Genomic DNA, 21172 nt, shown 5'->3' on the forward strand with positions numbered 1-21172 from the left:
ACTCATCTCTCTGATTTTATAAAATACAAAATTTAATCTTTCACTGCTGCGTAAACTTCACTTTACTGTAAAGCAAAACAAATGACTGGAGAAAAAGGTTGAAGATGATGAGGTTTTTGTCCTGTGTCAAACTTCAGCTGGTGTTCACTAAACTCCAGTTTGCTAACTTCACAGTTCTGTAAGTTTGCTTTTGTTCCATTTAGAGTGAAATTTGAAAATTTCTTCATAACCTGCCGTCCTATGCATCTGTGTCTGACTCATTGCCCACTTCTCTCTGGTTTGGTTGGTTCCATTTTCTCTGGAAAATGTCAGATCAGCCTCACAGCTCCTCCCACCAGCATCACTAACTTAAAATAACAATTCAAGTCTTGTTATTAAAGGAATATTTCAGCCAAAAATCGTGTTTAGACAATTTTCTTTTACCCCAAACTCTATCTGCTAAGACATTTGGGATCTAAAGTTTTAAATAGCAAATCCAAACTAAAGAAAAGATGATACAACAAGTGGCATAACTGGCAGAGTGGGTAGTCGCAATAGTCTGACTTGCCAGTTGTGCGAAAAATGAATTAAATTACAGCAGAGTGCAACCACATCCAATAATATGATAAGTTGTCAAGGCATAGCAAGTTTGACAGCAGAAACGGTCAAATGCTACAGCTGTTCTTCAGCAGAACCCATACATCCATTCAGCCAATCAGCACGCAGTATTCGGGTCAGGTGACACAACACTTCCAAGAACCGTTTTAGGCAGAATCTCAAATGGCTCCCTCCTCCCTACAAAGTGCAGCATGCAGGTCTTAAAATAACAGCTACTGCATCTAAACCGAGCTCAGTGTGTCTAACAGACAACCACTCTGGATTCAGCCATGAGAGCACAACTCATACTGGACATAAGTGCAATATTTGGGTGAAAAAGACAAAATTTCATAACTCACATAGTGCACTATATAGGGAGCGGTGAGCCATTTGAGATTCAACCTTAATATTGACCATTAATGGGCTGTTTGTGTTGCAATTTTCAGCTCTTTACTTGCTTGGTTTTGTTAAAGAATGCTAAACATTGCATTTAAAAGAAACTTATATCCATTACATGGATTGTTTAACATAAAATGACCATTTTAAATAATAATAACAAAAAAAAAAACTCTTTTCAAAAAAGTTTCATTTTTTTAAGTTACCTGTATTTTGTGGAGTTATTTTAATTAATCAAAACAACCCAACTGCAGTTTGATTGATATTACTTTGAAATACACAATAAAAAAAAATCTGGTTTATAAAAATGAAAATGGGGATATGTTTTAGCAAATGAACTCTCTGAAATATATTATGGTGTTAAAGTCTTAATAAGATGGATTATTTTATGCTTTGCACTTGAAACAGTACATTTCTGTATTAATTGTAATTACAGCTGCAGCACTAGTGTCCAACTGCAGCTTACAAACTGTAACCAAGGCACAGGCACCTCTGAGAAGCCTTCAAAATTTTACAGGAGATATATTCCACTGACATAAATAGGGTGTTCGTAAATCAGATGCCCCAAGAGTCCTAAGAGTTTGGAGAACGGAGTAAAATTTTATTCATTTTCCAATACTAGGATACAAGAGATGCTATAACATTTGGATTACAGTGAGTGATATCATAATCATCTGTTAAACTTCTTGACAATCCAAGATATGTGGATAGGTTAGGTAAGCTAATACTGGAAGTAAATTATTTAGCTTAGCTAAAATTGGAAGTAATTCAGTTAGCTAAAACTGGAAGAATTGAACAAGATTCAAGGGCTTACACCCTACAGTGCTATTCTTAACAGGTATATAATTATACATTTACCAACCTTGCAAAACAAGAACAATACTTTTGTATCACCTGCATCTATTGATATTTGATCAGACATTATTCTGAAGGATATTAATAAAGAAATGATCATCTTGGAAAGTAATAAATAAACAAGACGTGAATTATATTCAAAAAGTATTCCAAGACTACTTTGATCATTCTACAGAAGTAAACAAATAAAATAATTTCAAGTAAAATATCTGACCTGAAATCAGATACAGGGTAAAGATGAGGAAGATCTTCATCCTGAATTGAGCTTCACCTTAACTGCCCACGCAAAATTTCAGTCTACTACAGTCCACCACTAACTCTATTTTTTTCTCTTCAGAGTAAAATTCTGCTTTTCTTTGTAATTTTTTGCCCTGTGTGTGAGTATCTGTCTCCAATTCCTCTTTTCTCTAGTGTAGTTGTTTCCTGTTTCTCTGGGAAGTGTCAGAGTTGCTCAAACTCACAGCTCCTGCCAGCAGCATTACTGACCACAGACCACATTAAACTAAGAGGACACTAAAGAGCTCTTGCATTCAGAAAACACATAGCACACGGGGTCAAATGTTAAACCTTCTTGGATCCCTTAAAGTACCCATAAATATGTATTTTAAGTTGTAATGATCATTTAATAATAAAGTAATAACAGCCTATAATTGAATAATTCTTTTATAATGAATGTATATATTATTTATTATTTTTTGCCCAATAAAGTGCTAGAAATGGCACAGGAGCATCTCTAAATCTTTAAATTTATTAAGAATTTGAAGCTATCTAAATATGAATGATTAAGTTTGTGTGCTTTTTAGTGTTTTTCAGCCAAAATATTCTGACTCTCACTGCCATTAATATTCATTAAACCAAGGATTAGGAACAGTAGAAACCTCAGCTGAGAAATCAAGGGTTTGTGATGTGTTGTCATTTTATAAAAGATTGGTGGCAGAAAACTGAAATGTGTCTTTTGGAGAGGGTGTGTGTGTGTGGGGGGGGGACTTATCACTCTACTGTTAATCTAAATAAAAGCAACTAATGTTTGTTAATATCATAAGCAATTTGTGAGAAAAGTGATCTCCATTTACCCGCCCAGTGACCGCTGGGGATAGGCTCCAGCTCCCCCCATGACCAAGGAGGCTAGGCAGCTTAGAATATGTGTGTGTGTGTGTGTGTGTGTGTGTGTGTGTGTGTGTGTGTGTTATAATATTGTATCATACAGACTTCTACATATATAGTGTCTCTAATTTTTGGTGTGGAGTGTCTCAGATCCAGCTTTTTCTTAACAACTGTTATTTTAAAGTACACATAAATGACATTGATAAGCATTAAGAATCCAAGCAGGTTGCATGCTGCCTGAGTGTTTTCTTCTTCCCTTTTATTTTCATAAGAACCAACTGCACACCTTAATGACCCCCAGGGTCTGGATTAAGTATTACATACAATTCACTACCAGGAGAGAAGGTGGTAACAAGGTACAGTCTGAATATGATTAGAATAATGTCAATTTCTTGCTTCCAGAAGAATGCAATTGATTGTGAATGTATTCATTTTCTAAACTCAATCTGTATTGCTCAGAACATATACTGTATCTGCTGTGACATGGTCAAAGTTGTTTTAATAGGAAAAAGAAACGATCAGAACTGATTGTTTAGTTTTTCACAGTCACTTTGAATGGTAGGATCCTGAGAGCACATCTGCTCGTAGTGAAGAAAAATGGATATAACTTTTCTGTGATCTGGAAAGACATGACAGCTAACTGTCTGTTGTTGTTGTCAAAAAATGTCACCTCCTCCTCATCACAGTCCAGCAGAACTCTAATTTTCGGTATACGAAAGAACTGGTTGCTCCATGAGTACTGTCCTTTATTCAAACGTACAGCCCAGATTCCATCCTCTGGATTGGCACGAACAAATGTCTTTCGCTTGACTGACATTTTGGCCACTCCTATTTTCCAGCACTCACTCTCTCCAAGCTCCACCATCCAGCTGTGGACTCCAGCAGTGAATCCCTGAGAACCCAAGACTGCAGTCTGCCCGGTAAACCTCTCAGGGTTGTTTGGTAGAGGTTGTACTGGGCCTTCAGGTATAAGCCTGCTCAGGTCATCCGACAGGGTGAGGCTGCCATTTGCAGAATTCGGGTCCAAAATCACTGAAACTTCAGAAAGATTTGTTCTGGTCAGAACTGTGGTTAATTGACCAAACTCAGAAGTTTTTGCCACTTTACCATTTATAGAAAACACAAAATGAATATTGGGCTACTGCTAGGTTAAGAACAGTCCACCACCCACAAATATCCAGCCAAGAATGGCTCTGTGGTCAGAAAAGGAAAGTAAATAATGTATTTTCTATCAGTCACATAATTAAAGGGGTAAAAACGTGCTGATAAAAATAATTTAGACAAACTCACAGTAAGGACAGATGGCCTTTATCTTCTCCCACACTCTGTATCTCAGGTTTCCCAGGTGTTTAGCCACATCAATCAGAGCTCCTGAATCTAGCTCTGGATCCGGCACTGTGTACTCAGCACTGAAATACATACATACCACTGATAACGAACATATGTACAATATGCACACTTGCACATTCTAAACTCTTAAACGATATCTGATCCAATAATAATAATTTTAAATCAGTCATTTAAAGTCTTTCTAGTTTTTTATGTTCGCTATATGTCTTGCCGTGTAGTTTCCTGTATTTTGTCTGTGCTTTTTTGTCGCTGTATGACCATGCTGACATTTTGACTTTGGTACAGAAACATCTCACATTAAAAACAATATTTTAATGTGTTCCTATGTAAGACAACCAACATGATAGTGTTTAATTACCTCAATGATTGGCAAATAACGTCATTAATGTTAATGTTTACTATGCAAAAGTTGTCAAAACTAATCATGCTAATCACCACACAGAACCCTGTAGAACACACATTTCACCGACACATCTACCTAACATTAGCAAACTATGGTATCCTCAAAAGGATATTTATGTTTTGTCATTTGTTTGTTTATTTATTTTATTTAAAAATAATGTCACATTTCTCCTGCGATGGGCTGGCAGCCTGTCCAGGGTGTATCCTGCCTTCCACACAATGACAGCTGGGATAGGCTCCAGCACCCCACCACGACCCAGAAGGATAAGCGGTTTAGTTGATGTGTGTGTGTGTGTGTGTGTGTGTGTGTGTGTGTCACATTTCTCTCTCCAGCTTGCATATCTGAATATGAATGATTAGGTTTCATGTTTTTTCAGTATTTTACAGCCAAAATATTCTTACTCTCAGTGTGATTGATCTTTTCTTCTTCTTTAAATCTGTCTTGCCTGTCAATCCAGTACCAAAGATGCAGGTGCTGTGGAGCACATAGGGATGGACTGTGTACTAAATACACATATACGTTTGCAAACATTACTTTTAATGCTTTAGCAGACACTCATACCCATGGAGATTTAAAATGTTAGGAGAGGGTATGTGAAATATTTTCACTGGTCATGATTTTTAGCAGTAGATTTGTGTCTGAATGAGTCTGCGCTGGCTGTTAAAACTTGTAACACATTGAATTCCAGCCACAGCTGATGTTATGATGTTCTTGGAGCTAACCGGCTCTTACAGATTTTTTCTACTGATTTTTAAGCCTTTTAAATCTAATCAGTTCTTTTTGTTCATTGCTTTTTTATATCATCCATCATTGCATTTAAAGCAGCTGATTTCTTTATTATTATTATTATTATTATTATTATTTAATAAACATTAAATAACTTCATTTTCTTCAGTTCTTTTCTCTTCTTCATTTGCTTTTTTTTGACTTTCTTTGCTATTTTATTCCATTTGAAAACTGTGACTTATTACTTACAAATATTATTTGATGTTTTTTCTTGCCTTGAGTCAGATCTGCCTCTGCAGTTGCTCAGTTGGCCCATCAGATGGGCCCTTGCATACTTCCTGTACTCGCCATCTAAAGGTCCTATTCCATGGAATATTGACTGAATTCTACAGCAACTAATCTTCAACTGTGGACTGTTGGAACTCATGTACCAGGCTACTTATACTCTGGCTCTTTGGAATAGCCTACTACGTATTGGTCATGCACGGGTTCCTCTCAAAAGTAGCATGCATTATATGACTACCATTAATTTTCCTAGTTCCAGAGTTGCCTGAATGACGTACTGCTCTGGCCAAATGTTCCAGTGCATAAGCAAAGCTATTTTTTGTGATATACTGCATCCAAAAATGCAACATAGTCATTTCAGGAAGACGTACCCATTAATTTAACTGCCTTATTTGCTCTAAACAATCTGGAATTCAGCCTTTTATGACTACATAAACGAAATGAAAGGAATTAAAAGTCCTGCTACTGCATCACTGAAGTTTTCTCTGCTGGATCTGCTTACTTTGTTTTAATAAAGTTAACCCACTCAATGTGGTTAAAACATTCTCAAGTATCAGCCTCACACAAGACTTCAACTTATAGCTAATATATATAGGATATAGCTAATGGTAGCAGCTCTTTTTGGCAGTCTCCTTTCAAGAAACTAAATTGGGAGGTCATAAACTTCAGTTACAGCGTTTAACTGATGCAGTCAATGGGTTTGTTTCATAGATTGTAGCTTACAATGGACCACAGCAGTTTGGAATTTCCCTTCAACTTGCACTTTTATTCAGAGTATAAGAATTCAGGTGAGCTCTACAACACAAAATATGAATGGGAATATACTTCAGTTTGATTTTACTCATAAGAATTTCTAGGAGTGCCAACAATTGCAGCACAGATAGATTTGAGAAAAATATTACTGTTTTTTTTTTTATTATTTCAATCATTATACTTCAAATAAATATTAGAAAGATCAAAATGACAAGCAATAAACAATGGTTTTGGTCTTGTTTAGCAGGAGCACCAATATTTGTGGAAGGCACTGTATTGGCTGGCCTTGGGGACCACATTTGTCAGTAGATCAATGAAAATAATCAGATTTAATGAATCAAGTATAATGATAGCAAGACCAATCCTTGCATATCCTCTCATTTTCTACGGGGATCAAACACACACATTGCTAAATTTAAGACTCAAGATGTTCACAAGGTCTACAATAGATGTGAAAGAGATGAAGAACTATCCCAGCACCTTACCTTTCTTTTGTTTCTATATATTTCTGCAAAAAAGGAATAGAATACCATGAATTATCAAAGCATGTTTTTGGATTTTGCAAGAAATGTAATTGAACACAAAAGCATTTTGTGCAACAAGCTTACACTCAGAAAAGGCACATCTTCAGAAGCTAATCCATCCTTAAGCACTTCAATTTTCTCAGTAAGAGATTCAATCACTGTCTCCAACTCTGCGATCTTCTGTTCCAATTTCTTCTTCTTTTCCTGCTCTTCCTCTCTCAGTGCAGCAATCCTGGCCTCTTCCTCCTTTCTGAGGAACACATGAAGCTTCTCAAACTCTTCCCTTATCTGCCTCTCTGTCTTTTGGACCTGAGACTGGACGAAGGGTATATTAGTGTAGATTAGCAATGCATTTACACCACTATAACATGGAGGATAGTTATCCTCAACTATAGGTTTTACTACACTACCCAATGTCAAGGGACAGCATAGAAAATGGACATTTTATTAAGCCTTTGTCAAGTAAGTAAAAGACCTGAAATATACTACTGAAATACTGGGATACACATCAGTGCAATATTGACAGTTACGCTAATCTGCAGATTATCCAGAAAATGACTTTATATGCAGAAAGAATGTGCTGATGCAGACAACAGGGCACGAAGGGGCACATGAAGGGTGACCTAACTCCAGATGCCAGACTTTTGTCAAGGACTCACCTCAAAATGTAGGCCATAGATGTGTTTAGCTTTCTTAACTGAATCTAGTTTCTCCTGTAGAGTCTGCTGTTTTATCTTGAGCTCCTCCTGCAAAAGACATCGTCACTAAATAAATAATTAAATAAATACACACTTTAAAAAGATGGAGTTTCACTTTATTTGGACAGTCCTTAGGTTATCTACAGATACTTACATTGTTAACAACCTATCTGTTGATTCTAAACAGTGGTGGAGTTAGGGTTAGGATTTGGACCAGGATTAGGGCTAGGAGCATTGTGAGGATTGCGTTTAGGTTTTAGGTTGAGGTTAAGGTGAGGGTTAGGATTAGAGCCAGGTTTAGAGTTAAAGAAAATTCTAGTGAATTTAGTAGATATTTATTTGAACATAACTTTAAAGTAAATTAATGATCTACAAAGAGTCTAAGGTGGACTATCCAAATAAAGTGCTACCAAAAAATGGTTTTAGGGTTCTTTAGAAAAGTGAGCAGTTCTATATAGAACCACAAACACTGAAAGATCCATTTGAATGCTTTAATGGTTCTTTGCATGGTGAAATCGTTCTTCAGATTGATAGAGATTGCTCCGTTCTATATAGTACTGAAAAGGGTTCTGCTATCGTTACGATATCAAGTGTGTAACAGCAGAAGAACCCTTTTTGGGACCATGTAGAACCATACACAACACATTCTCCATTAATCTGAAGAACCATTTTGCCATGCAGAGAATATAGAAAACAATATAAGCATACAAATGGTTCTTTGAGTGTTCATGGATCTATATAGAGCTACTGTCTTTACTAAAGAACCCTTGAAGAACCATCTTTTTGGGAGTGTAAGACCTGACAGTAGATCACTTACATTAGCTAGATAGCTATAGTGATATATTACATAATCAATGGCTTTAGGCTTAATAAAGAGTTGTCCTACATGTTATTCTAAATCAGACCTCAGATTGGAAGGTGAGCTGTGAAAAAATATACTCAAGCATTTTAATGAAAGTACATGTAATTCGTTATAGCTCAGTTTATCATAAACCAAGTAAAACCAAGAACTGGTGAGCACAATGAACAGTAGACACTGATCTGCTACACCTCAGGAGAAGAGAGGCCCTCTGGTGGCCATCATGGGACATTACAGGTAAGAATGTGGCATGCTTAAGTGATGCTAGAATGAAATAACACAGAACTATGAAGTAATATAAAAAGCTACCAGCTGCATTACAAATTCTAATGCAGCCTATTTTCTTAGCCTAGATCACTGTTAGTCCTGGTTCTGCCTCCAATCACAGACTAAGCTAAACTAGACTAAATAGGAATTTTTGACACTCATTTTGATTGAACCTCTAGATCACAGACCTACCCTGCGTTCGTCGGCCACTTTGCTGATGGAACAGAAGTTGTGACGTTGATGATCCCCAGCCACACATTCCACACACTACCAGCTGCTGATCGTCCACGCAGAATAGCTGCAGTTTCCCAGCCAGATGAACCGGACACACACCTTGCGATGCTCTGGAAGCTCCTGCACTCCGCTCCTTCACTACAAACTCACAAGCATTTTTCAAAGCTAAGTTCAATGGTGGCTCCTCACTGGATGCCTGCTGTCTGCAAACAGGGCATTCTTTCTTCTGTTTGTCTTTCCAGCTTTGCTCCAAGCACTTTCTACAGAAACTGTGGCTGCATGAGAGAAGCACAGGTTCTGAGAAAATCTCACAGCACACTGGACATGTAAGGTCTTCTTCCAGAGGAGACAGACACGATGCCATCTTGAGCGTTTTCAGACAAGTAAGCTTTCGCCTGAAACACAACACAAGTAAAACACTTTCGCTTTCACTGAAAATGAAACTCAAAGTGGTGTCAGTGACAGCCCTCAATGCCTCGAAGCTATGTAGCCGCTTGCAACATTAATAGTATTCTAAGATCAGCAAACATTCTTTGCTTGATTATATTCGGTATAAAGTTGAGCAAGTGTAGGTTAGAGATGTAAACACATAATTTTACAGTTAGGAAACAGCATGTGGTTCAGGTTCTCGAAGACAGGCGTTTAGTTTCATTTCTCCAGAAGCGAAGTCTGTTAAAGTTTTACAGAGGAAGCACGTCCTGGCATCTGTGAGGATCTAGTGCAGTGACGATGGCGTCATCTCACACAAAGCTGGAAGAAAACCTCAGGTGCTCTGTTTGTTTAGAAATCTTCAAGGATCCTGTGGTTCTCCACTGTAGTCACAGTTTCTGCAAGGCTTGTCTGGACAGGAGCTGAAATGGGAAGGAGGCGAAGGAATGTCCACTCTGCAGAAAAATAACTAAGTATACTCCTCTTAACAATCTAGTCCTTAAGGATGCCTGTGAATCATTTGTGGAGGAAAAAAAGCGCAAAATTTCAGCAGAAACTCAAAGTGTAATCTGTGTGGTCCATTCTAAAAAACAGCAGCTGTTCTGTGTGGATGACCAAAAGCTGGTGTGTATGCAGTGTATAGCTCAGGACCATCAAGATCACAGTTTCTGCTCCATCAGCAAGGCTGCGAGTCATCGCAAAGTAAGGACTAAACAGCTTCCATCTTATTAAGTGTTTTCAGAGGGGATGCCACTGGGTGGGTTCTGTTTCAGATTTATTCTCCCATCCCATTATCTACGGCTTTTTTATGTAAACATTTTTCCTGAGGAAGTGGGGTAAAGTTCATCAGATCAGTGACTCCTGTTTGTCTATACAGCTCACTTACTCTGTCTGTCTAAAAATATGTAATTAGCAAAAAATGGAATTGATATATCTAATATTTCTTATTTTGAGGCAGTTGTAAGAAGATTATACTTTGTTGTCAGATAATTTTTCTTGTTTCAGGACATAAAACAGAAAAAAATGCTTGAAACAGACTAAATTAGCTGCCAATAGAACAAAAAAATCCCCAAAGAAAAATGTCTAGAACTAAGTTAAATAATCCTACAACATTCTTACAACAATCTCATCGTGAGAAATATAAAATAAATCGAGTAGATTTAAAACATCATTTGCCAAGACATCTAGTTAATAAATGAAGGCAATAACTTCCTCTATGGAAATAATTCATGTTTCCCAGTGCATACTGGGAAAAAGATCATCGAGGCAACTTTACTATCTGTTTTGGACTACAGTGATTTTTTCAGTCTGCCAGCATCTGTTATACCTGCTCTTAATTGTTTCTTAGCTAGTTTTGTTTTGATTCAACTTTATTATTTTACTAATAATTTTAGCTGGCTGTCAGATTTACAATTTGCTTGTGATTCTAGTCGGTTTTAGCTCTAATTTACAATTAAAACTAATTTAAGTGTCTCAGTTACGTATTAGCCTAATTGATTTTTTAAACGTACTTTTTTCTTTCTTTTTTACGATTTCTAATTGTTATTTTATCTTTACCTTATTTTTCTTTATGAGTTGATTACATTGGTAACACCTTCTATGAATGTCACATTTGTAAGCATCTATAAACACATTTATAACATGTTTTAAAATTCATAAGGCAATATAAACATGGTTATAAATCTTTATCAAAATGAATTACACTGCATTACACTTTATAGCCATGTTTATTATACATTATAAATTGTTAATATAATGCATTATGAGTAGTGTTAATAACATGTTATACTGTCAGTGCCAAAGAAGTCAGTCCCAGCTTGGAGAGCGTAAAGAAAAGACAAATACAAAGTTTATTTTTGCCCTGGGATTTCCAATATTTTATTTCTCACTGTTGGTGCTGTTAGACCTGCATCTTCATGGCTTCAGTCCTGAATATTCAGATGAGTTATTACTACAATGTACCTTTCTTAAGCAGCGCTCTGACTTTAAATGTTACATTACATCACAATAAACCAAGTACAAAAACACTACTGATGGCAGCTCTAGTTTAAACTCTGACATTTGAAGCCTGTAATGTGCTTTACTGTGTATGTTTTAGTGTTTCAGTAAATCCTTCAGTAAATACTTCAGCTTGAAGCCTCACTCTGAACACTGGAGGAGGCTTTAGTACAGTACGCTTCACTTTACTTAGAGCGGACAAATACGACTTATGAGCTCTTATAATTTGGTATGAACAGTACTTATAACACATTATGTTAACAATTCATAATGCATAATAAGCATGGCTATAATGTGTAATGCATTTTTGTAAATATTTATAGCCATGTTTATGATGCCTTATGAATGCATTATAACATGTTATGAATGCGTTTATAGATGCTTACAAACGTGACATTCATAGAAAGTGTTACCATTACATTTTTTTACTTTTCAATCTCTTTTCATTATATTTGCACAAGCATGCTCAGATACATTGTAAATGAGAGTCACTCAGTGTATTTCAGGGATAAAATGAGGGTGATTGACGTTTTTGTAGTGCAAGTTTTATTTTGGCCTCAGATATGTAAAAGCTCACAGTTTCTGTAGTTAATCTTCCGGCTGGTTTTCCTTTTACAGCACTTCCTCTGATACTTTTGTTGGAGAAGCTGGAGTATGCTTTCACTGCTGATGTACTTTGTGCAATTAAGAATGTCTGTCTTTTGATTTTCTATTGACTTTAACCCTCTCAATATTAACAACTGAAGTAATTTCTTGCTGCGATTTAGGAGGAGTTGAAGTCTTCCCAGGCTGCTTTGCAAGCATTGCTGGATACATTTGAGGATTTTAAAAGCACCTATGAGGACATTGCCAAACACGTCAAGGTGGGTCAACCTGAAAGGAGTTCACATTCTCTATGAAAGGCATTCTCAACATGCTTATATAGCCTGCTTTCACATATCTGACTCAGCTCGTGAAGGGCTTGATCACTGACAAAGTGTGTTAGATCAGGGAAAATGTAAAAATATGTGTTGTGCATGGAATCCTCAGTTCCAAAACTCCTCCGGAATTCCTCCTCCGGAATTCCTGATGAATTTATAGAAGTATCTGTTAGTGTTGTAGTCAAGACCATGAAAGGCAAGATTGAGACTGAGACACGTTAAGTCAAGACCAAGACTGGATTAAGATAAAAAAAAAATGAAATTTGTATGTATTACATTTTACATTCATTATACAAGATAGATGTCACAAAAATACATTCAAATTGATATTAAAATATAATAAATAATCAATAAATTAGCTCAGCTCTGCTTTCTGATCTTTGTAGGGATGAAGTAAATGTTACAGACTTTCCTCTGCTCTCAGTTCTCAGTTCTTTGGTCAAATACTGAATGAGGAGAGTAGTGACTTGACTTTCACTGAGCAGAATGTGTTAAGAGCACATTAGGCTAATGCTATTCTCTTTCAAACAAAGTCTCAGGCTCAGCAGACAGAAGCGCAAATAAAAGAGCAGTTTGAGAAGCTTCACCAGTTCCTCAGAGAGGAGGAGGAGGCCAGGATCACTGCACTGAGAGAGGAAGAGGAGGAGAAGACAAAGAGGATGAAGGAGAAAATTACAGAAGCTGATAAAGAGTGCAGCATACTGGACCAACTGATCCAGGAAACAGAAGACATGATGGAGGCTGAAAATGAGTGTTTCTTTCAGGTCAGTGTGCAAATCTGAATAGAAAATAAAAAAAATATTTGCTTCAGATTATAACAATAAAATGCTCAATTTCCATATCTTCATCTTTCTCTCTAGAACTATCAAGATATCAGTGAAAGGTACTGTTTCATACAGTCATACTGTATACTGATCAGGCATAACATTATGACCACCTCCTTGTTTCTACACTCATTGTCCATTTGATCAGCTCCACTTCTCCACTATATAGGTGCACTTTGTAGTTCTACAGTTACAGACTGTAGTCCATCTGTTTCTCTGATACTTTGTTAGCCCCCTTTTACCCTGTTCTTCAGTTGTCAGGATGTGATGGTGGTGTGTTAGTGTGTGTTGCGCTGGTCTGAGTGGATCAGACACAGCAGTGCTGCTGGAGTTTTTAAACACCTCAGTGTCGCTGCTGGACTGAGAATAGTCCACCGACCAAAAATATCCAGCCAAAAGCGTCCTGTGGGCAGCGTCCTGTGACCACTGATGAAGGGCTAGAGGATGACCAACACAAACTGTGCAGCAGCAGATGAGCTATCGTCTCTGACTTTACATCTACAAGGTGGACTGACAAGGTAGGAGTGCCTAATAGAGTGGACAGTGGACACAGTGTTTAAAAACTCCAGCAGCACTGCTGTGTCTGATCCACTCTCACCAGCACAACGCACACTAACACAACCACCACCACATCAGTGTTACTGTAGTGCTGAGAATGACCCACCACCCAAATAGTACCTGCTCTGCGAGGGTCCATGGGGGTCCTGACCACGGAAGAACAGGGTAAAAGTGGGCTAACAAAGTATGCAGAGAAACAGATGGACTACAGTCTGTAACTGTAGAACTACAAAGTGCACCTATATAGTAAGTGGAGCTGATAAAATGGACAGTGAGTGTAGAAACAAGGAGGTGGTCATAATGTTATGCCTGATCAGTGTATATTCATATAATTTTTAATCTCCAAGGACATACTGGATAACCGGATTTTGAAGATTGAAGAATAACGATGCATCCGCATATGCATGTGTGTTTTTTAGAGCTCATTACACAACAGCATCTCCACAGCTGGACTCAGAAGCTCTGATTGACGTGACCAAACACTTGGGGAACCTGACATACAGAGTGTGGGAGAAGATGAAGGACATCTGTCCTTACTGTAAGTACAGTTGTATGGTAAAGTTGGTCAAATTACACATTTTGTTGATTTTAAGTGAGAAGAAGTTAACACTGCATTTGAATGTAATAAATTTAAATATGACATTTCTACAAATTTGAATACACGATTCTTATGTATTTACTGAATTGAACACATTGGAAAAAAGTAAAACATGAAGTGTGGCATGTGCAAAAGTTTAGACACCCTTTCAGATGCTCCACTAGTGTTATTTCTTTAAGTTCCAGTGATTCTAGACCCAAACACTGCACGGGAAACCATGAGACTCTCTGAAGATCTGGTAAGTCTCAGTGGAGGACACCCATCACAGGACCTTCCAGACAACCCAGAGAGGTTTAGAATTCATCCAGTCATTCTGGGCTCGGAAGGGTTTGACTCTGGAACACACAGCTGGGTAGTGGAGGTTAAAGAGAGTACAACCTGGATCATAGGTGTAGCAAAAGAGTCTGTCAAAAGAAAGGAAACTTGTAAAGCAGCTCCTGCAGAAGGCATTTGGACGATAAGTTTCCGCAACAATAAATACTCCTGGACCCATGGTAAGCCTACCACTAAGTACCAGACATTCAGAATTCAACTAAACTGGGATGCAGGGGAAGTAAAGTTTTTCAAAGATGGCTGTTCTTGGGTTTTGCATAGTTACAAAGATAGATTTACTGAGAAGATCTATCCTTTCTTTCATTACACTGATGACAAACCATTAAAGATTTTACCTGCTAAAGTCACAGTTCAGCATCCAGAGTAATAATTGTTAGTATTGTTGTCTAAAACCAGTGTTATAGTCTCAGTCCTTGAGTCAGCTGCACTGTATAGATAAGGATTATTGTCTTTTACATCGAATTCAGATTCTCAGGTGAAGAGGAGTGTGTAATTAATTGAAAACTCACTGAGTGATGCTTAGTGTATATTTCATGAAATGAGCAGAAAATAAAAAATGTAATATGTAGTATGTTTAAGATCCTAATGCATTTATGGTTGATACAAAATCTAAGCAGATTGCAATACCTACTCATAAGCCCTATTGGAGCTGGATTAGTTTTACTGGAGGAAGTCTAGTAATGTAATTTGTAAGAGACTGAACTTGCTAATTTTTACCGGATGTTCACTTAAACTGATCTAAACAACTGACAAAACAAACTACTAGTAAGCATAGCAGATAGAATAGCATTAGTCTAGTGAAATGGGCTTATTTAACCAAATGTCACTTAAGAGGACAGAAATAACTCTACTTTGAGAGAGGTGACATCAGATATTTAATTCTCGTTCTTATTCTCAACCCATCACCAGAAACGTTTTAGCGGCATTTCGAACCGGGCTACCATTATTGAAGAAGCTCCACGTTTGGTGAATTACCAAAGGAAATTCACTCTGGAGTTATTACTTAGCAGACTTGTATGAACTACAGACATTGCAGATTTGTACTGGAATAAAATCACAGATCTCTTCGGTAATCACTTAAATTACAGCACCTCCCCATGTAAAACTAATCCAGCTCCAATAGGCCTTAACATGAAGTATTCCTTTAGCATTTATGAACTGCACAGCTATATTACATTCAGATGATGATCTTATGAAGTATTAGTAAACATTACATGAAACAGTTTCATATAATAGGATAGGAACGTAAAATTGTATTGATTTACACTGTTTTTGTTTCAATCATGAATGTGGATATCTGTGCTTAAAAAAATATGTGTGTAAAATTATGTTCCCTGAAAAAGGACTGTGTATAATAATGTATTCATAATCATATCACTAAGTAAACATCACTGGGTGGGATTTCAATTATTTTTCTTTAATGAATATTTAATGATTGTTTCAAAATGATTATGCAATTGTTAACCAAATGTTACTTTACTGTTTATAAAGATACAATTAGTGTAACATGTAGCTCCTGTGAAGCTTTATCCTTTTTTTAATCTTGCCTTTTATGTGAATTAATAATACTGGTGATTTACAACTGAAAATGATGCAATGTACTTATCAGACCGGTTCCACATTATCTTTAGACCTGTTTACTTTTTTTTTTTGATATTAGGTTGTATATATAGTAGCATTCTGCTACTGGCTGGCTACATGAAACTTTGGAGGCTTGACTTTGCAGATGGCTACATGCTAATGCTCATGGTACACTTCAGAAAAGGGACTGTTTATGCTGTCTGTTAGTTTAAGTTGTGTACACACGTTATTTGTGTTATTTAGGGTTGGGGGCTGTGGGTTTTTTGTGTAAGGGGGGCCACTGTCGGGGTGAAGTGTGTGACTAGAGGTGTCCTCCCCCACGAGTTTGGGGTTCTGTATGTGCCTTTTTCTGCCAATGTGTTCAATAAAGTTCACTTCTTACAGCAGAATCATGGTCTCCCTTGTGCTTTCTCTCCTGATGATGCTCCAATATACCCCCAAAAACACAACTACTTAGAAAACTCCAAGGTAAACTAAACGTGATCTAGGTCACTATAGTTGCACACTTTGCATATTTTGTCCCCAGACTTGATGACCAGCCGCCACTGTTTTGCACACTCAGGCAGGGCACTCCTTCATTACAAACTCGGAAGCATTTCTTACACAGTGGAAGCCTGCTGTCTGCAGACAGGACATGCTTCCTTCTCTCTTTTCTTCCAGCTTTGCTCCAAGCACTTTATACAGAAACTAACTGCAGGAGACAAGCACAGGTTCTGAGAAAATCTCACTGCACATGAGACATTAAGACCCCAATTCTAACTCAGGTTTTAAGTGAAGCGCGCATTTGTTTGAATCATGACCCAATAAAATACCTTCTCTTTCAGTGAAAATGTACACGAGTGAGTGACACACCTAAACTTTTAGGTGTGGCTTGTCTCTGTAGTCTCTAGCGAGGTTAGGTTAGAGCTGCCAAAACATTTACACTTTACAATCAGGACTCAGAATGTTGTTTAGGTTAATCAATAGCACAGTAACAGATATTTAGTTTCACTTCGGTGAAAGCGAAGACTATAAAGGTTTTACAGGGGAAAAATTTGGGCATCTGTCTAGATCGAGCGCAGATGGCGTCATCTCACACAAAGCTGGAAGAAAACCTAAAGTGTTCTGTCTGTCTAGAAATCTTCAAGGATCCTGTGGTTCTCCACTGTACTCACAGTTTCTGCAAGGCTTGTCTGGAGAGAAGCTGGAATGGGAAGGAGGCAAAAGAATGTCCACTCTGCAGAAAAATATCCAAGTGTACTCCTCTTCACAGTCTATGCCTTAAAAACACCTGTGAATCATTAAGAGAGGCAAAGAAGCGCAAGATTTCAGCAGAAACTCAAGGTAAAATATGTTCGCGCCATGCTGAGAAACAGCAGCTGTTCTGTGTGGATGACCAACAGCTGGTGTGTTTGCAGTGTGTGGCTCAGGACCATCAAGATCACAACTTCTGTTCCATCAGCAAAGCGGCCAGTGAACACAAGGTAAAGTTTTTGTTTTTGTTGCTGATCACTTGGATAAAAGCTGTATGCCTGTTCTTTAGTTTTTGAGTTTTGCTGACACCAGGGTCGTGTGAATGCCAGGGGTGCTATGGGTGCTACAGCACCTCCAGATTTCATGATTTTTTTAACTGCATGCTCATTTGGGGTTCTAGCAAGTTCAGTTACAGAAGACCTTCTCAGCATACTCTCATGAGGCAATATTTCTTGCTTACCAACCTAACTTTCAGCCTAGATCAATCTAATCCCAGCTTTTCTGTGTCCTGACAGATTTTACTTTACTTTAAATCAGTATACATCAGCAGATATTAGATATTTATGTTTGATATATTTCACTTTCTTTACTGATTTCTCCTGTTTTATGTGATTGATTATTCTTCAGAAACATTAGCCGTTCATGTGCATATGCACAATAATTAATCAGAGGCTGAGTATAAAAACCTAGATTAATCACAGATTTAGCATGTAAACCTGGATTAATTACAGTCTGAGTATCTAAATCTGGATTAATCACAGTCTGATTATCTAAACCTGGATTAATGACATCACGAGGATCTAAACATTGATTAATTACGGTCTGAGTATCTAACTCTGGATTAATCACAGTCTGAGTATGAAAACCTGGATTAATCACAGCCTGAGTATGAAAACCTAGATTAATCACAGCCTGAGTATTAAAACCTAAATTAATTACAGTCTGAGTATTAAAATGTAGATTAACCACAGATTTAGTACATAAACCTAGATTAATTACCGTCTGAGTATTTAAATCTGGATTAATTACATATTTAGTATGTAAATTAATGTTAATTAATTAATTAATTAATTAGTATGTAGATTAATGATGGTCTGAGAATCTAAATCTGGATAAATCACAGTCTGAGTATCTAACCCAGGATTAATCACAGTCTGAATATCAAAACCTAGATTAAGGCAGTCATGGTCTGGAGATTAGGGAAACCTGTCTTGTGATCGGAACCACATGAGAAGGTCCCCAGAGCCAACAGTATGTGACTGAGGTGCCCTTGAGCAAGGCACCTAACCCCAACTGCTGCATGTGGTGTTTCACTGCACGGATAGGTTAAAATGCGGAGGTGAAATTTCCCTGTTGGACACTTAATTAATCACACATTTAGCATGTAAACCTGTATTAATTACAGTCTGAGTATTAAAACATGGATTAATCACAGATTTATTATCTGAATCTGGGTTAATTACAGTCTGAGTGTCTAAACCTGGGTTAATCACAATCTGAGTATTAAAATTAATAAGGATTAAATCACAGCCTGAGAATCTAAACCTGGATTAGCACAGCTTGAGCATCTAACCCTCGATTAATCACAGTCTGGTTATCAAAACCTAGATTAATCACAGATTTAGTATGTAAACCTGGATTAATTACAGTCTGAGCATCTAAATCTGGATTAATCACAGCCTGAATAACTAAACCTAGAGCACAGTTTTGGCATGTAAATCTGGATTGATTAAAGTCTGAGTATTAAAATGTAGATTAATTACAGATTTAGTAATTAAGCTTGGATTAATCACAGCATGGGTATCTAAACCTGGATTAATCATAGTCTTAGTATTAAAACCTGGATTAACCAGAGACTTAGTATTAAAACCTGGATTAATCACAGATTTAGTATGTAAACCTGGATTAATTACAGTCTGAGTATTTCAATTTACATTTCCAGCATTTACCAGATGCTCTTATCCAGAACAATTTACAAAAAATGCTTTGTTGTCACTCAGAGAAAGTATCTTTGCTAGTTACAAATAGGTTAGAGAGAAGCTAGTCCTGAGCTCAGATACTGCTAGAAACAAAGGCCTATGTTGATACCTAGAGAGGAATAAACTATTAGACAATTAGAGCAATACAAAACATTACTGTATTAACCTGGATGAATCACAGCCTGAGTATCTAAACTGGGATTCATCACAGCCTGAGTATCTAAACTGGGATTCATCACAGATTCAGAATGTCACCTGGATTCATGGAAGTCTGCGTATCAAAACCTAGATTAATCACAGATTTAGCAGGTAAACCTGGATTAATCACAGCCTCAGTATCTAAAACTGATTTAATTACAGTCTGAATATCTAAACCTGGATTAATCACAATCTGAATATCTAAACCTGAATTACTCACAGATTTAGTATGTAAACTTGGATTAATCACAGCCTGAATATCTAAACCTGAATTAATCACAGTTTAAATATCTAAACAAAAATTAATCTTAGTCTGAATGTCTAAACATGAATTAATCACCACCTAATTATCTAAACCTGGATCAATCACAGTCTGATTATCTAAACCTAGATTTTGAAATCTACATATTTTTGGTATACAGCACTGCTTGTAAATGTTGTTTTAGCATATCTCTCTGACACTTGAGTATTACAGATATTATATAATGCTTATCATCTTTATTTTTAGACCCAACTTCAACGACCACTGCTGGAACTTCAGACCAATCTGCAAACCCTGAACTCAAAAAAGCATGAGTGTGCTTGCATATCTACAGAACAGCTCCAGGTACCACTTTATGTGTCTGAACATGTAGAACTAAAGTTGTTCTTGGCAAACACCTTGAATTCCAACTGATAATGAGTGACGATTTTCTCCTCCTAGCCTCAGGTCCAGCAGACGGAGAAGCAGATAAAGGAGGAGTTTGAGAAGCTTCATCAGTTCCTCAGAGAGGAGGAGAAGGCCAGGATTGCTGCACTGAAGGAGGAAGAGAAAAAGACAATGCAGAGAATAAATGAAAAGACTAAAGAAATTAAAAAAATGTGTTCAAATCTTTCTAAGCGAATTAAAGAGATTCAGGATGAGATGAAGGGTGATGACAGTGTTTTCTTACATGTAAGCATCTCTGCTTTGATCATACGTGTTGCATTTATATAAAGAGAAGTTATGCCCCCTGACAGTTCTTTTCAGAATTTCAGAGACATAGAGCAGAGGTAAATAATCACATAAATCACAAGTTTGGCCTACTTAGGCCTACTGTACAAAATCAACATGGTCTTTCAATGGATTTAGGCACCTTACTAATAAAACATGAGGATGTATAGAGGATGATATGCTGAAATTATTAAATAATACATTAAGCCTGTGTGTGTCTTTTTGTGTGTATCTCTGTTCCAGAGCTAAGTACACAGTGCCGAACCTACAGCTGAATTTAGTTCCTCTGATTGATAGTGCCAAACACCTGGGGAACCTGAAATACAAAGTGTGGGAAAAGATGAAGAACATCTGTCCTTACTGTAAGTAGATGGGTACAATAATTCATACATATAACTTGGTTGTCAGATCAAAACCCCTTATCTCTATTTGTTCTAGCTGTCTAAAATTTAAAAAAATAAATAAATAAATAAGACAAATGGACTCATTTGTATTGTAAAAATTAAGTTTATAAAAAT

At 37.1% G+C, this 21172-nt stretch overlaps 1 protein-coding gene and 1 pseudogene across 1 annotated transcript; one reads left to right on the forward strand and one right to left on the reverse strand.

Moving 5' to 3' along the window:
- Positions 1-3271: 3271 nt before the first annotated feature.
- On the reverse strand, positions 3272-9487 carry LOC118798352 (annotated as a pseudogene).
- Positions 9488-11970: 2483 nt separating this feature from the next.
- Positions 11971-16583, forward strand: LOC118797767 (nuclear factor 7, ovary-like). The gene is made up of 6 exons (XM_036557032.1): positions 11971-11976; positions 12225-12320; positions 12911-13141; positions 13238-13260; positions 14179-14297; positions 14537-16583. Exons 1-6 carry the CDS (start codon positions 11971-11973, stop codon positions 15055-15057), a joined length of 996 nt encoding a protein of 331 aa, XP_036412925.1. The 3' UTR covers positions 15058-16583.
- Positions 16584-21172: the final 4589 nt, after the last annotated feature.

The sequence above is a fragment of the Colossoma macropomum genome, unplaced genomic scaffold (assembly GCF_904425465.1).
Source record: "Colossoma macropomum unplaced genomic scaffold, Colossoma_macropomum, whole genome shotgun sequence".
Lineage (NCBI taxonomy): Eukaryota > Metazoa > Chordata > Actinopteri > Characiformes > Serrasalmidae > Colossoma > Colossoma macropomum.